Source organism: Mauremys mutica, chromosome 3 (genome assembly GCF_020497125.1).
Source record: "Mauremys mutica isolate MM-2020 ecotype Southern chromosome 3, ASM2049712v1, whole genome shotgun sequence".
NCBI classification, from domain to species: domain Eukaryota; kingdom Metazoa; phylum Chordata; order Testudines; family Geoemydidae; genus Mauremys; species Mauremys mutica.
Window position 1 is genome coordinate 31,631,227 of NC_059074.1, and position 15,840 is coordinate 31,647,066.

Here is a 15,840-nt window from a genome sequence, read left to right on the forward strand (position 1 = left end):
CTGCGCAGAGGCAGGTTGGGGTGGAGAGTCTCTGGCTTTGATACCAGAGTAGCCCCATGCTGAGACGTGCCTTCGGGTGGGGAGTGTGAGACTTTTATCTGCTGAGATGGGGGTGGGAGAATGCTCTTCTATTAATCATCAGGGAAGAGACCAGAGGTGGGTGGGGTAACAGCATTCGCCTGGGAGGTAGAGGAAGCGCCTGGAACGTAGGTGCGACTGCTACAGGGAAGGCAGAAGAGACAAGAAATGGGATCCAAGTTTGCTCTGCCTTTGTCCCTCATTTTAGAACACTGAGGACATGTATGCTCATGCTTTTAGTGCTATGGCCCAGTTCTTAGAGGCTTCTTTCTTAATGGCTGTTTTACATGTTTGCTTATAAAAGTACCTAACTGTGCTGTCTTTGTTTTCCCACTCTTAAAGTAGTCTTGCTTCTGAGTCCCTCTAAATATGCGCAATAATTCTGGATACAGTGCAAAACAGGTTCTGACCATCGTGATCATTAAAGCTCACTTGGCACGTTACAGATGAGTAAGAGTAGATGTGCCATTTCTTCAGTGATAACACAAAGGGAAAGAATAACAGGAATAACTACCAGTTAGCAAGGAAGGGTATGAACCAAGTGGGTACCAGATGGCTACTTCAGGGCTGCAGCTGCTTTTCTCTGTCCAACTCAAAGGGCCAGTTATCAGAAAATTATGCTGGGAAAGTTTTCGATGAGTGAGTGACCCTGCACTCTGTGCATTCGGAGAGAGTTGCTTGCAGAGAAGGGACCGAATTCCTACATTTTCAAGCAAATCCTTTGCCTTTAGACATCTGCATCTTTGGTGGTAACCTAATGCTTGAAATATTTTTATATATTAGAATTTCAAGTGCTATGTTTCAATGTAGTTTTTTGCTGATGTTTCTATAATGAAATAAGACACAGACATCCACTGCTTCCCTCATTCAGTGCCCTGCCACACACAGTAGTTTCATTGTCCAGGCACCATTCTAGTTGGTAATCACATTCTTCTTAGCTAAATTCCCCCTGTAGATTCTACATATGGTTTTCTTCACTTCATCTAAATTGATGTGTAGTGTTGCTGTGCATTGTTAAACAAGTCACATTCCACTCAAGAACGGGCTGTCTTTCAGTTATGAATGAAGTGATCAGCATATATCACTCATGTATCTCACTTCGTGGCTGAGGACTTGAGAGCCACAATTGAACGGCATTGTATAAATGCCAAGTGGTATTAAATGGCTATTTATGATATAGGATTATACCCAGAATATACTATATACCCAGTTTTCACCTCAGTGTAATTAATTAAGAAGCAGGTTTGATACCCTTCTCAGTCAATTTGTTAGAATAAGCAGACTCCGTTCCTTGTATGCTGTCAGTAAAAGGATCCATTTAAAAATATTTAAAGGCAAAACTTTATTATTAAAAAAAAAAAATTGTGGGTCACAAACTTCTTTTAGTGCCTATCTTGCCCATCAGTGGGATTATGTATAGCAACATGAACTGAAAATGACAAGGTTGTTCAACAACAGATCTTACCCTTTTCTTAATGTTGTGCAGCATTGATTCCTGTTTATCTTTGTTTCTCCTGTTCTGTTACTTTGGATATATATATATATTTTTAAATAATTTCCTCTTCTCTTACTTCACTATAGTGGTTTGGCTGTAAACTGAGAGCTGTCTTCCCCTCCCCCCTCGCCCCCTTGATCTATCGAGTCAAATTCATGAAGTGACACAAAATCCTTAAACTGCGTACTTTAAATATCATTATTAAATCACTATTAACCGAAGATCTGGTCAGCCAGGGGCTACATGTAGAATTCCTTGAGCTGCCTTTGCCATCATAGTGCAAAGCCTTATTTGTATCATGCCTTGCTTGCTGTACTCTTCCACTATATTTTTAATTTTCATAAGGGCTGCTTTTTAATTGGTTTGTTTTATTGAACTTTGTAATTGCATCATTTGAAATCTCTAATGTTTTCTTCCACTATTTCAGGGGAAAATATTTACTTCCATGGAGCCAGAACACGATATCAATGATGTCTGCCTTTATCCTAATTCAGGTATGTAAAATACCCTAAATACCTATTACATTCAACAGGTAAAGCACCTACTGCCTGAGGCTGTGTCAGGCTTGGCTGACTTTGGTTGGTAGACTTTTTATGGAGCTTCATGTGGTCATATTTGTATCCTTCTTTTCTCTGAGTCAGTAATGAATCAATGTGACACTATGGTTGTAGGCCACTGTACTGTCATTCAGAGGATCAGAGCTATTTTTGGCCGTTTAAAAGCCAATGCCATTTTTCATAAGAGTAGCGATTTTAGCTCTGCGTCCAGGTCAGAACTTCATTTGAGTAAGAAAAGTTTTCTTTCTAAAACTGGACAAAGTTTTTTAATTAGTTTGTTGACAAAAAAAAACTTGTCAACAACATTTAAAATGTTTGTTTTTTGTCATAAATTCTCATTTCAAAACCGACAATTTTGATTGTTTTGAAAGAATAATTTATTTTCCCATTCTGTCAATTCTCCCTTCCCACAGATGTTTTTTCAGTGTGGTTGGGAAGTTAGATGGGTGGGGGAATCTCAAAAAATTAAATGTTTGAATCTGAAATGAAAGGTTTTTTATTAGTTTTGACTTTTTTTTGTTGTTGAAAAACAAATTTTTGAAAATTGTGGTCAGATTGGTTCTTTGGCGGTAGGCATATCCTTTGATTCACTTTTGTTTTGGGAGAGGGTAAGAGGGGCTGACTCTTTTCGCAGTAAAATCTACCATGTCATTGGCATGTTACGTCATGGCTATGACACTACTGTCTTACAATTCAATTTGGTCTTGCCTGTTATACAGCAAGCCAGCTCTGCTATAGTTAAGATTCAGGTGCACTTTATAATCTGCATGCCTTCTTGGATTGTCTTGAAATTTGCTATGCTTCATAGAGGTCTGGGTGGTGGTAGTTCTCCTTGTTTGGGCTCATAAGAGTAAGGGGTTCCTGAGATACAGCCCCTCTGGAAAAAAACAGCATTTTACAAAATCTGGTTCTTATAATATTTTTTGCATACAAGGTGCTCATAACATTGTTAGATTCTTATAACTTTGTTGGTGCAGAGCTAGGGAATACAAGGGCTCAGAGCAGTGAAGAGTAATATAGGAGGGTGTTGGAGTATTGCTGGAGGTATGGGGCGAATAGGAGGAGAGGGGTCTGGGGCTGTGATGAGGGGGGATAAATGGAAGGATGGTAGGGACAAGAGATTGTGGATGTCAGGCCAAGAGAAGGGAGTGGGGATTAGGGATGGTAGGCGGGATGAGTGGCAGGAAGTGGGTGGGGGATTAGAGGTTGGGGGCTTGTCAGCTTCACTCTCCCCTTCTGTGTTCTGAGTCCCTCTCCCTGTTCCCCTGTATGTGCCATCTGGGGAAATCTGCGGCTGCTTCCTCCCCCCCCGCCATGTGTGTGCTGGAATCTGGGTGGGGGGAGTTTGTTCCTCTCCATATCCCCCCATGTGACCTGGTATCTGTGAGGACCATGGTTCCCCTGGAGGATCTGAATTCCTCTGTCTGCCCTCATGTGTGTGCCAGGATGTGGGGGGGCGGGAGGATCCTGCTCCTTTGCGTAGTGAGCTGAGAACAAGCATGCATGGAAAATGCACCAAGTATACAGTGCTGAGTCCAGGATGGGGAGCGGCAAGAGGTGTCTGGCCATCCCCTCAGAAAATGTCCCCACTGACTCCATGCTAGTACCTATACTGGTCCTGCAGTCTCTCACTAGTTCCTCAGTCTGCAGCTCCCACCCTGACACCTGCCTCTCTGTGGGGAGGACTCTTGGGGAGGGAGAACCAGGCTGTCTTGGACAGCAGAGACAGACGATGAGAAGATAGCAGGGAGAGAAGGGATTAACATGTGGCGAGTGCATTCTGTGGCCAGGGTAATTATTGCTAGGGAGCCAGAGGCAGTGGAAAGGGAGAGCTGGACTATGGTACATGGAGATGCTAAGAATTTTTTTTTAATAAAAACAAGGAAATTAAATGTCCCCAACATCCATTATCTCAGAATTAAGATTGCCTAGTGGTGCCTTGTACCTTTCTGGAATGTGGAGAGTGGCTAAACTTTTGAAAACCAGGAAATAGAGTTACAGTAATGCAAACTTCTGAAAACAAGGAAGCAGAGTTAAGGTGCAATCCATTACAGTCTTAACTCTGCCCTTGGAGTGATGCTCCAGCGTGCCCATAACTTGCCTCCTAGCAATCTGCCTTTGCAGTTAGTGCAGAACACTCAGGGAACAGGGCACGTGATTACTGTAGCACAGAGTTTAATACCTTATGTTTGCTAAGGCAAAACTTGTATTCAGTTGAGAGGTACTAGCCAGGAGCTACCTATACCTGCCCTGCACTCAGACACAGCTTTCTCCACAGACGCAACAAGAAACTTGCTAAATTGTACAACCCCTTCGCCCTTATGCACAGGATTCCATCAAACACTGTACTTTCATTTACATTCACGTGGTGCCTTGGAGAGAGGCTCAGATCACTCCTTCTGTATATCTCCTTGTATCACAACCACAGTTTTGCCAAGCTGCTCAGCTTATCCCTCCACCACTTGATACAACTACACATACCTCAGTGAAGGCAGCTGGAATGCATGCAGATAATTCCCAGTCATCTCAGGGGTGGGGGTGCAGAGTTAAGGTTGTGTTGGCATATACGTTATCTGTACTTTCTGGTTTTCAGAGGTTTAAATTCAGCCATTCTCCACATTTTTGGAGGGCATGAGGCACCACTGGCCATCCTTAACTCTGCGTTAACTAAGTTGTGTTAACTAAGGTTTTGGGTGTATAATATTGATTGAGACATAATCATATTTCCATTGAGTAGAAGTCTCTCTGCCCCATCTGCTTCTGTTCATTGTAAGTTTTTCTAAAGAACTTGCTTTTTTCAAACTTAATACTTCCCATTGAAAAGAGAGTTATTTCTTATTCCAGTCTGTGAAATCTCTTGCATATAAGATTAGTCTGGTCTGTGGTTTGATAGGTGTGTCTCTCTTCTCATGAAGGATGGTCAAGGCTAACAAGCTGAGACAGCAGAAACATGAATAGGAGACTTCTTTGATTAAGACTCTCCTTTTCTATTTCTCAAATTTCCCCTGTAGTATACACCCAGGTACTGTCCCTGAAACTGTTTCCTCCTCTAATTTTTGGTGGAAGGTTCCCAAAGATGCTTACCTTTACTGTCTTCTTTGAAGCATTAGGCATAATTGGTAAACTGCTTCTACTGTTCTGTCTTTGGGGTTTTCCCTGTTCATTGAATGAACTGTTTTTCCATTTCTAGTGGCAGTGAAATGCTAATGCTCCAAGGCACTGTTAATCCATGAAATATACCATAAATCTTTCTGATTTTGTTTAGGTTGCCCGTAAACTTTCCTGGGCTTGGTTTTTAACCTTGCTACTGTGACTCTCTTGGTATGCCAGAAATATCCAGCCCTTTTTCGGTCTTCTAGAGTCCAACTGCATTGTGTATTTTTAATAAAGGGATTGGCCGGAAGGGATTATCATATTTATTGTGTGCCTCTATTTGGGTATAAATTGTCTTTCTCCCCTCTGGCTACATGATGATTGATCCCGTTATTCATAGTCTCAGTGGAATCTTTTAGAACATTTTTAGGTCAGAAAGTTATCTAAATTGATTGATATTTTTTTTCCCCACACTCCCCCCTTCATGCTTTTCCTTATTTGTATTATTTAAAGGTCATTTTTAGGAAAGTAAAATGACATAAATGCAGAAATATCTGCTGAATGCCCTTACTGACTAGTTTTGTGGGGGAAAGTATAGCATATCATTTGTCACATCAAACTTGCACAAAGCCTGTTGCCAGTTCTGAGTCTGCTTAGATTTAATAATACTTGACAGTTGTACCTCACTTCTCATCTTCAAAGCATTTCAGTCTGCACAATACCTCTGTACGGGTAAGTATTTTCCATTTTAAAGTAGCACAAATTGAGGTACAGCAGTAAACTGGCTTGTTCAACAACAACATAAATGCAGTTTCCATCTGAGTCACAAGATCCTGGCGCCCACTTCTGTACTTAGACCATACCTCTGATTCCCAGAATGATGTATCCTGGATCATCACCAGTACTGTAAATGGCAGTTGCGTCACTGAGACGGTCTATAAATCCCCAAGTAACAGGAAATTAAAAATTGCTACAGATGAGGACCCTATCAATGTGAGGGAAATTTTTCAAAAATGTCACCCCAGAATTAACATGGTTTCATCTCCACTGGGGTTGGCCATGTTAAGCACAGTATTAATTAGACGCCTTCTATGCAGAGTGAGAGGACAGTAGCAGCACCTGGCAGCCCACATACAATAGGGCTTATAACAGTGCTCACATTGGTGGAGATGAACCAGTATTGGCAATAGTGGGATTTTTTTAAATAGGGCAATGAGGCAGGGATAATCAACTTACTTGGGGTGCAGTTGGCAGGCGCTATTCAAGTCCTAATCAGTTCTGTTTAGATATGCTGTAGTATCACTATTTTTTTTCTCAAAGATCTTTCATGTTTACTCAGATTGCTATTCTAATAACTTCCTTTTTAGTCTTGTTTTATTTTAATAAAATTTGCAGTTAAATTCGTTTGTCCTAAAGCCCCGTAAAGGCAATGGAATTGATGTACAAATCTGCTTTGTACTGAATAGGACCAATTTTCTTCAAACATTTCTAAATAAAATGATAAAATAGATAAGCTAGTCTCTTATGGCCATTGTTTACACCATGTAATTGTGTTGCTCTTTAGGAATGCTGCTGACAGCCAATGAAGACCCTAAAATGAACATCTACTACATTCCAGTAAGTAATGCAAATAAGTTTGGCCCTGCTAGAAATATTTATGAAATATTGTTTTTTAAACTGTCAGCACTTTAATGTAGCTCATTTTCTTGTCAGATTGTTCTGTAGTAAATTTTGTGTGCAGACTGAATTCATTCTGGAAATCTATAAATAAGGCTTCTAGGCATGTGTAATAATTTATAAGTAAAATCTATTGCTTAATCTCATGCTAAACTAGGTATTGGAAACAAAGTGTGGTGTATTTATATTACATCATTATTTTATTGAAAATCAACCCTGAAGCATGCCACACTCTTAACAATTCCTAAATTGACTAGTGGCAGTGGGAAATCCAGTCTGAGCCCAAGAGAGAAAATCTGCATATTTTCTATCAACTTGTTAAGATAGATCATTAAATATAAAATGTGGAGCTTACCGTCAAGATATAAACTGTCTTCTGAAATAATTACCCTAGCATCATAGTACAGCTATAGGCACTATATCCCTGGCCGCTGCTTTCTCAGCCATTTCTATGTTGGTGGCAGTTCTTAGCACCTGGTTACCGAATGTCCTATTTGAATTGGAGCTTTTGATTTCAGAAATTTAAATATATCCTCAATCTTGAGGTATATTTTAGCCAGGCTTGTACCCAATCTCCAGTTGCTCACATACAGTTACGCCTGCATTTTAGTCTCAGGTTTGGACTTTTTAAAGTGTGTGCACATGTCTCTATCTCTGCAGGGTTCAGGTGCAAATATACATGTGAGCAATTTTACACGCAAAAAGGGAGGCCACCTCTGAAAATAGATAGGCCTTTCACCAATCATTATATTCATGTTGGCTCTAGATCATGCATTTTAACCAAAAATGTTGGTATAGCTGAGCACAGATAGGACCACTAAGCCTTTTCAACAATCTGGCAATGCTGCCCTTCCACAAATCTGACTTGCTGGACAGATTGGCTCCTTAATTATAATTGTTCATTCAATAATTTGTTCCTTCTGAGTCCAGCATGTAGTTTGAAAGCTTTCTGTGGTAGCATATGAGTTATTGCAAAGTTCTATCTTTAGGAAGATTGAAGTTGTGTTAAAAATGTTTCAATCTAGTGTCCTGTCAGTGTTTCCAGTTCAATTGACTAATTTAGTGACTGTACTGCTTGTCTCTAAAACAGCTTGAAAACATCCTGAATATGTTGCAGAATCTTTTTTGTACATGTTATGAATGTTGCATATGCTTTACAGATGTAGTTACTTACTTATGTTCTATTGTGACGGTGCTGGGTTTTGCAGTGACAAACCCAATGTTGTTTCATAATGAACACATTGCATGTATGCCTTCTTTTTCATGGACAGGCATGCTGTGTTACAAAATGCTATATTAAGACTTATTTTGGCTAATTTCCTTTCCAATGAGTACACTTTTGTATAAATTGTAAAACAACTAAAAAGAGAATCCATTTTGGCCATCTCAAAAGTCTGCCGTTTTTAAAATCCTCCCAGGACTGTTGAATTTACACAGTGTTTCAGAATACAACATTTTGCATTATATTTTAGAGTATATCTGAGATATGTAAATCACGCGTAGCCAGATGTTCCCTAATGACGTAGCATATGTACTTGTGTAGAGCACACATTATTCCAGTTACAGTCAGCATTAGCCTAGGCTCAAAATTTTCTCCTTTCCCCCATTTTCTGCATTTTTCTTCATACTTTCTGGCGTCCTGAGTGATGTGATGGTTTCCTTGCAGAGAGACAAAAATTGCTTTACTCGGTGGCTACTCTGAGCAGATCTTCACCTCCAAGACCCAGCAACTTGCTGTTCTAACTAGTCCAATTTTCCCCAGGCAAGTTTTCTGACTTTTCTGGGATTGGTTTGAGCCAGGATTCAATTTTACGAATAGATAAGGGCTTAATTTATTTATTTGCTGCAAGTTAGGCATGAATAGTGCTTCAGATGTCCTGTCTTTTTGAGACGCAAACAAGAGCTGATTTATTATCCTTTAGTTTCACAACCAAATAAATGCCAGCGGAAAGGACTTACTAATGTACAAGGCAATGTTCCTTCAGAACCTTTGGGGATAGTTTAATGTGCCACACTAAAATAGAATCCGTTCAACTGATCCTGTCTCTTAATTATTTAGCGTGTGCCTAGTCATCTAGCCAAGTGATGGCATCTTCAGTGGCGTGATACAGTCCTCCTAGGCCACTGCTGAACCTAGTCAGCAGGCATTCATCGACAATGTCCGTCATCGTCTGTGTTGCGCCGCAGCTGCACAAAGGGCTGTCATGGAGGCCCCAGCAATACTGATTAGCTGCACAGAGACTTTGCCCAGTCCGGAACCTGTTCAACAGGGACCGTTGGCAACGGGGCAGGTCAGAACCAGGCAGGCAGATTGTGGGGTCGGCAATGAGGGACTGGTTGGGGATTATAACAGATACCCATTTCTATCGCCAGAGTGTTTCCTGGCGTGGTGGATGAGGCCATAATGGGCAACGTGACAGCTAACATGCAGCTGGTGATTTTAAAAGGTTATTGTGCAGTGAGAGACTTGGTTTGGTGTGTGCTCTCTCCAGTAACTTGCCAGTGGCAATCTCTCGTCTGATATGAGGAGGAACAATATTGCTCAGAACTGGAAGCCACAGAAGTGGAGTCGGACGCAGGGTGCCGGAGATGAGGCACATGGCGGCATGTAATTGCATATCCATGAGTTTGATGTGTGACGATCAACTCCAAACTGGTGCGCAGTACTCTGCCGCCAAATAAGAGATAGCAAGAGCTGACATCTGCAAAGTTGGAGCACGAGCACCCCATGACTAACCTACCAGTTTGCTCAGAAGGTTGTTGCCTGTCTTAACTTTAGCTGCTGTCGTCTTCAGGTGTCTCTTAATGCCCTATTATACTAGTAACAATTTAAGCTTTTTGAAACCTGCATAGTGGAACAGCTACAGGCAACTGTTTTGGTGATGGTCAGGGAGCATTTGAAGGGACTCTAGAGGTTCATCTGTGTAATGCTTTGGTGCTATGCCTGCAACTGTTAAAAGCAAGTTTGATGTTCCGGGAACAGACAGAATAGACAAACAACGTTATGGAGACACTCTGGCATCTCCATTCTGAAGGCCAAAACTAGATTTCTGACTGTGATGCTGATTTGAAGATTTAGGGGTTGGAGAGTATGCCTCAACCTTTAGTGCAAAGTTTATTACTAATTGGGCAAAGTACCTGAGATAGAAGAGTTTGTTGCACCGCACTGCTTAAAAATTAGGGCTAACTTGTACCATATAGGCACATACCTGTTTTGTGGGGAAAGGGGATAACCTTATGGCCAACTTTCCACTCATACAAAACTGAACACTCTTGCCCACACCCAGCCACGCCCTGAGGCCTTCCCCCTTCTCTGAGGCCCTGCCCACTCCATCCCCTCTCCTTCTGTCGCTCGCTCTCCCCCACCCTCATTCACTTTCTCTGGGCTGGGCAGGGGGTTGGGATGTGGGAGGGAGTGAAGGTTCCAGCTGGGGGTGTGGGCTCCGGGGTGAGGCCAGGGATGAGGGGGTTGGGGTTGTAGGAGGGGGCTGAGGCAGAGGCTTGGGGTGCAGGCTCCAGGAGGGAGCTCAGGGCTGGGGCAGGGGTTTGGGGTGCACGAGAGGGTACGGGCTTCGGGAGGCGCTTAACTCAGGTGGCTCCCAGAAATGGCCGGCATGTCTGGCTGCTAGGCGGAGGCATCAGGGGGATCTGCATGCTGCCTGCGCCTGAAGGCACCACCGCTGCAGTTCTCATTGGTTCCTGGCCAATGGGAGCTGCAGAGCCGGTGCTCGGGGTGGGGGCAGTGCACGGAGCCCCCTTGCTATCCCTGCACCAAGGAGCCGGACATGTCACTGCTTCTGGGAGATGCACAGAGCCAGGGCAGGCAGGAAGCCTGCCTTAGCCCTGCTGTACCGCTGACCGGTCTTTTAGTGGTCCAGTCAGCAGTGCTGACCGGAGCTGCTAGGGACCCTTTTTTACCAGGCTTTACGGTCAAAAACCAGACACTTGGCAACCCTAGATAACATTTAGTCATGTCCCAAAGGGAACACAGAGGCAGGATGCCTTCAGGAGCTCCCTGGTACACAAGAACACAGATGCGGCTACACTCATATATGTAGCCAGGATAGTCATGGATTTGCCTGCTCTATACCCCATCGCTACCCCTTTTGGGGTGCAGCATCTACCCCCAGAATAGTTGTAAGAGAGCAATGCCTATATGCCCCCGGGCCCAGAGACTGCAGTTCTGTCAAGGCCTTGTGTAGACCTTTTAATGGTTCCTTACTCCCTCCCAGCACTGTATAAAGGCCAAGTGGAATTTGGCCCTTGATGAGATGTTTTAGTTTTATTTGGTTTATATGTCAAAGGGCCTGGCCTAGAAATTCCATTCTTGCTTTATTCTGTTGGCCTTAATGAAGGCAAGTGCCTCTGAACTGTATTGGGCAGTTTGGCAGCAGCTTAATAGTTACCTACAGCTTATGCAGACATTTAGAACCTGCATCCCATCAGCTGGCTTCCTGATACATAGTTTGATGTGTGCCTCAGGAAGCTTGAAATTAAAGATATGTGTGCTTTGGGATATTTGAAGGCTATTGATGTTAAAAGTGTGCACTGAGCCAGTAGTGTACCCAGAGACTGCTGCCAGGGAAATGAGGAGGAAAAACTCCGTTGGGGCAGGGAGGTCCAATGGACTGAGATCTGAAATCGGAACCAGAAACTTTCGCTCTAATTGCAACTGTCAGATAAATCGATTCATAGGTTTTAAGGCCCGAAAGGACCACTGTGATCCTCTAGTCTGTCCTCTATTTACATAATGCCATCTGTTCAAGGATTTCAGAACCCCTGATAGAAGGGTTTGAGAGTCTTAAATTATCATTATGAGATAGAAAAACTTTCTTATCGACATTTAAAAATGAGATGTTGAAATTGAGTCTCTGAAAGATCATATGATGTGTATATATAGTGACAACCAGGGTTAGAATCCAGGGCTGTGTGTGTTTCTACCTACAAATTATGGATATAAGATTGCTGACATGTAAATCCTCAGGGCATCTCTGTGAGGTAGATGTTTTACCACTGAAAATGAGAGGCTCTGTATTATGGAGGGATAACAATTGCTCCACATTTGAGGTTTTGACCAGTTTTCTGTTTAACACAGTCTTTACTCCTTGATGTTGTTAAAATTACGTTCATCCACCTGCAGCTTCTTGTGTGGTGTAATAAAATGATTGTGTGACTAGATCATTCTCCAGCTGTTAGCTCAGAGCAGTCATAATACTGTTACAACTCCTAGAGATTTGTCATTTCAGTTCTGGAGCCAAAGGTCCTGGATTCCCATCCCGGCTGATGACTGTTATATGGGTGAAATATGTGGGATGTTCTCAGTTTTCTCCCATTTCATAAGTGTTGTTTTGTAAAGTTTTGGAGCAATTGTATAAGGCTTGTCTTAACTGACAATTTGAAAAAATCAGTTTGTTGTACATTTTTAAAAAGTTCTTAATGTTTTTATACTTTGAAACTGAAGCAGCTGTGCAGATGCCAGTCTGACAGATGCTTGTCTACATCATAAGTTAGTGCTGAATGCTTAATTGAGATCAGAAATCCACTTACAAATATCCTGGAGTCCCTGTAAGGAGGAACAGTTCATTCATAAATTCTAAGGCCAGAAGGGACCATTCTGATAATCTAGTCTAACCTTCCATATAATACAGGCCATAGAATTTGCCCAAAATAATTCCTAGAGCAGATCTTCTAGAAAAACATCGTCTTGATTTAAAAATTGTCAGGGATGGAGACTCCACCCCAACCCTTGGTAAACTGTCCCAATTAATTACAGTTTCTATCACTGTTAAAAATGGATGCCTTATTTCCAGTCTGAAGTTTTCAACTTCTGGCCACTGGATTGTGTTATACCATTCTCTGCTAGATTGAAGAGTCCATTACTAAATATTTGTTCCACATGTAGGTACTTACAGACTATAATCATGTCATTCCTTAATCTTCTCTTTGTTAAGATAAATAGACTCAAGGAGCTCAATCACTATAAAGGATGTTTCTAATTGTTTAATCATTCTCCTGGCTCTCCTCTGAATCCTTTCCAATTTTTTAACATCTTTCTTGAATTGTGGGCACCGGAACTGGACACCATATTCCAGCTGTGGTTGCACCAGTGCCAAATGCAGAGGTAAAATAACCTCTCTACCCCTACTAAAGATTTTCCTGTTTATGCATTCCAGCTCTGCCCTTTGCTTCCCTTCCCTTCCTTTTCCCTCCTCTCCAATAGCTAGATTTCATGGTGGAGATCTGATTTCATCGTCCATGACACGTTTTTCACGACCCTGAATTTGGTAGGACCCTAGTGATGATATTGCTCCTGGTGGTCTGATCTGTGAACCAGGTTCATTTATGTGTTGAGATCAAGGCTGAAGTAGTCTGTGCAGGTGCAAAGTATTGTGCCTCTTTGATGCTATGGAACAGGTTCCTGCAAGTTATCTCTGCTGAACAAAGTGCTAAGGAAAGCAAGGGGCTGAAGCTGTTTAATACTGATGCTTCAAAACTGGATACACTGACGTAGTCAGTCCTTGCTTAAGTATCTCAAGGCAGACTGACTCTCGTTTCCCAGACTCAAAGACAACTGATGTGGGGTTACATACTTATACCAAGTCTGGAAACTCTAGTGTATTGGTTTGAATGTTAAAAGAGGAGGGTGGAATTTTTCAAAATTAAAGGTGTGTCTGCTTTAGAAGTTGTTGATTTTCCTAAAGTCTTGGCATACAGCCAAATAGACTGGCTTCTCTGACTGGAAGCAGTTTAGCTTCTGGTGCAAGGAAGAGATGTTAGTCTCTAAAACTTCCTAGAACATCTTTGCCTTTCAGGTGGCTTTGGAAAGTAACTTGATTCCTTAGCCCTTTCCTGGTTCACAACAACAGTTAAAATGTTAAAATGTTAATGAATCAAGGGGCAAAATCCCCACAAGATAATCTTGAAGCATTTTCAAGATTATCTTGAAACTTGAAAATGCTTCAAGATTATCTTGTGGGGATTTTGCCCCTTGATTCATTTTTTCCAAGCAGTATCTTTAAAAGGTTCTGGTTGACAGCTTTGGCCTTGAACTGTGCTAGGAACCATCTTGGTTTGCTTTCTCTCTGTCCTTTTGTCAGTCTTGTCTCTCCAAAGGCCAGCTTTTACCACAGCCGCCTGATGCCTTTCCATTTTGTTCTCTGGCTCAGGGCCTTTCTCTGCTTCCCTACAGGTGGAGTGGCCATGGGGGCAATCTCCTGCCTCTTGGCTGTTGGTTGCTAGGTGTGAGTGTCCTGGCGATTGAGGTTACCATTGTCTTTAGGGATCCTCTGTTGATATGGGTTGGTTTCAGCCAGTCCTTAAGGACCCATTCATATCACCCTAGGCAGTTGAATGACCTAAACACCTCATGCGTCCCACTGTGCTCCAGGTGCATTTTAACTGTTGTTGTGCACCCACTGGATAGTCACGTAAGTCACTGTGGTACATACCATTCATAAAAATGTTATGGAAAATTCCTGCCTCATCAGTTTAGTGCTGACAAAGATGTTTTGGGAGCCTTGGGCTAAAGGGTGGTGACGTTAGAAGCACAAATTGTTTTACTATTAAGAAAATCATTTCTTATTAAAAACCAAAGATTAAGTTGTTTTAAGTCTTGATACATCATCCTCTTTAAAGTATTTGGTTGTTGTGTAAACTTGAAAATAAGTTCTATCCATATCATCCTGATATCTTAAACATGAGTTTGAGCAAATACACTATGAAATGAGTTTTAGTTGAACAATATGTGGCCTGTCTTACGGTATGTTAACAAGTTTAACACACACAAAAAATTGTTTGTCTATGCAGACGGAAGTGTGAGCTTCCTATCTTTAACCTGAAGGTTTCAGGCTGAAAAGTAGCACATTGGGCATATTCCCAACAAAGGAAATCCTCTATTTTCCATCACCATTAATTGGTTCAGAAGAATCACACCCTTGTAAGCATAATACCAAAAGCATCAATGTGTGAGATTCAGAAAGCAATTTCCTGGTCATCCTGTGGAATCTTTTTGGAGTTGTTCAGCTAAAATCACGTGGATGCATTATGAAAGTATATGAAGCCTTTGTATTCCCATTATATCTAATACACGATAATCCAATAATTAATTGTCCATTTTAAATTGACACTACTACACTGACTCTAAATGCAGACTACACCAAACAGCTCAGGTTGCTTAGTTAAACAGGACAACATTCCTTACAAAATACATTACACTTGGCCACTATTTTTTGTGCTCCAATTTTTACATTCATAACAATTATTGAATATTATAATATCAAAAGTCCTTCAGACTAAATTCTAGACAATTAGCAAATTTTACTGTAACTGTGGTAAGGAAAAAGCAAGTATCTTCAGTCATCCTGTGAGTTAGAAGGGACCAGTAATTTTGAGTCCTTAATTGCAGTGTTCTCTATCATTTCTCCAGCAGATTTGATATTCCAAGTTGTGCACAAATTTTCATTGCAGAGCACTCCTGCTTTTTGAAGGTTAAATAATGTGCATGAGAATTTTTTAATTGACCTGCAGACTCCACCTTTCGCTTGGTAGCAGGGAGGGGGCTTGAGACCGAAGTAAATTCTTTGCCACTTACATGGTACGTTTCCTTCACCATCATACATGCAGATGCTGATTTTCTGAGAGATTTTGTAGTGTGCTTCTAGAGGGGTGAAGCATAAAACTGAGAGGGGTATGGCCCCCGGAATAACTTCAGTAGTCCAGGAGGGCAGTCTGTCCCTTGCTGCCTAGAGGCAGCAGTACTCCCCAGAATCCTGGCAGTGCTACATGCTGTGGCCCCACAACCAGTCTTGTCTAGGACACCCACCCCACTTCACCCCCATGTGCTACAGCTTGTATGTGGAGCACTGTAACTGGGCTATTGCAGAGAAGAGAATTCCTTGGACAGAATTTGTTGTAAAGTTTGGGTAGATGGGGGGTCGTTGA

At 41.9% G+C, this 15,840-nt stretch overlaps 1 protein-coding gene across 2 annotated transcripts in view; it reads left to right on the forward strand.

Moving 5' to 3' along the window:
• The window catches only part of NOL10 (nucleolar protein 10), a 70,825-nt gene that overhangs the window by 19,591 nt on the left and 35,394 nt on the right, over window positions 1–15,840 (forward strand). For both annotated transcript variants that reach the window (XM_045011272.1, XM_045011273.1), the window contains exons 12-13: window positions 2,001–2,067; window positions 6,788–6,840. In XM_045011272.1, coding sequence (XP_044867207.1) covers window positions 2,001–2,067; window positions 6,788–6,840 — 120 coding nt within the window. The remainder of the gene's footprint in view (window positions 1–2,000; window positions 2,068–6,787; window positions 6,841–15,840) is intronic.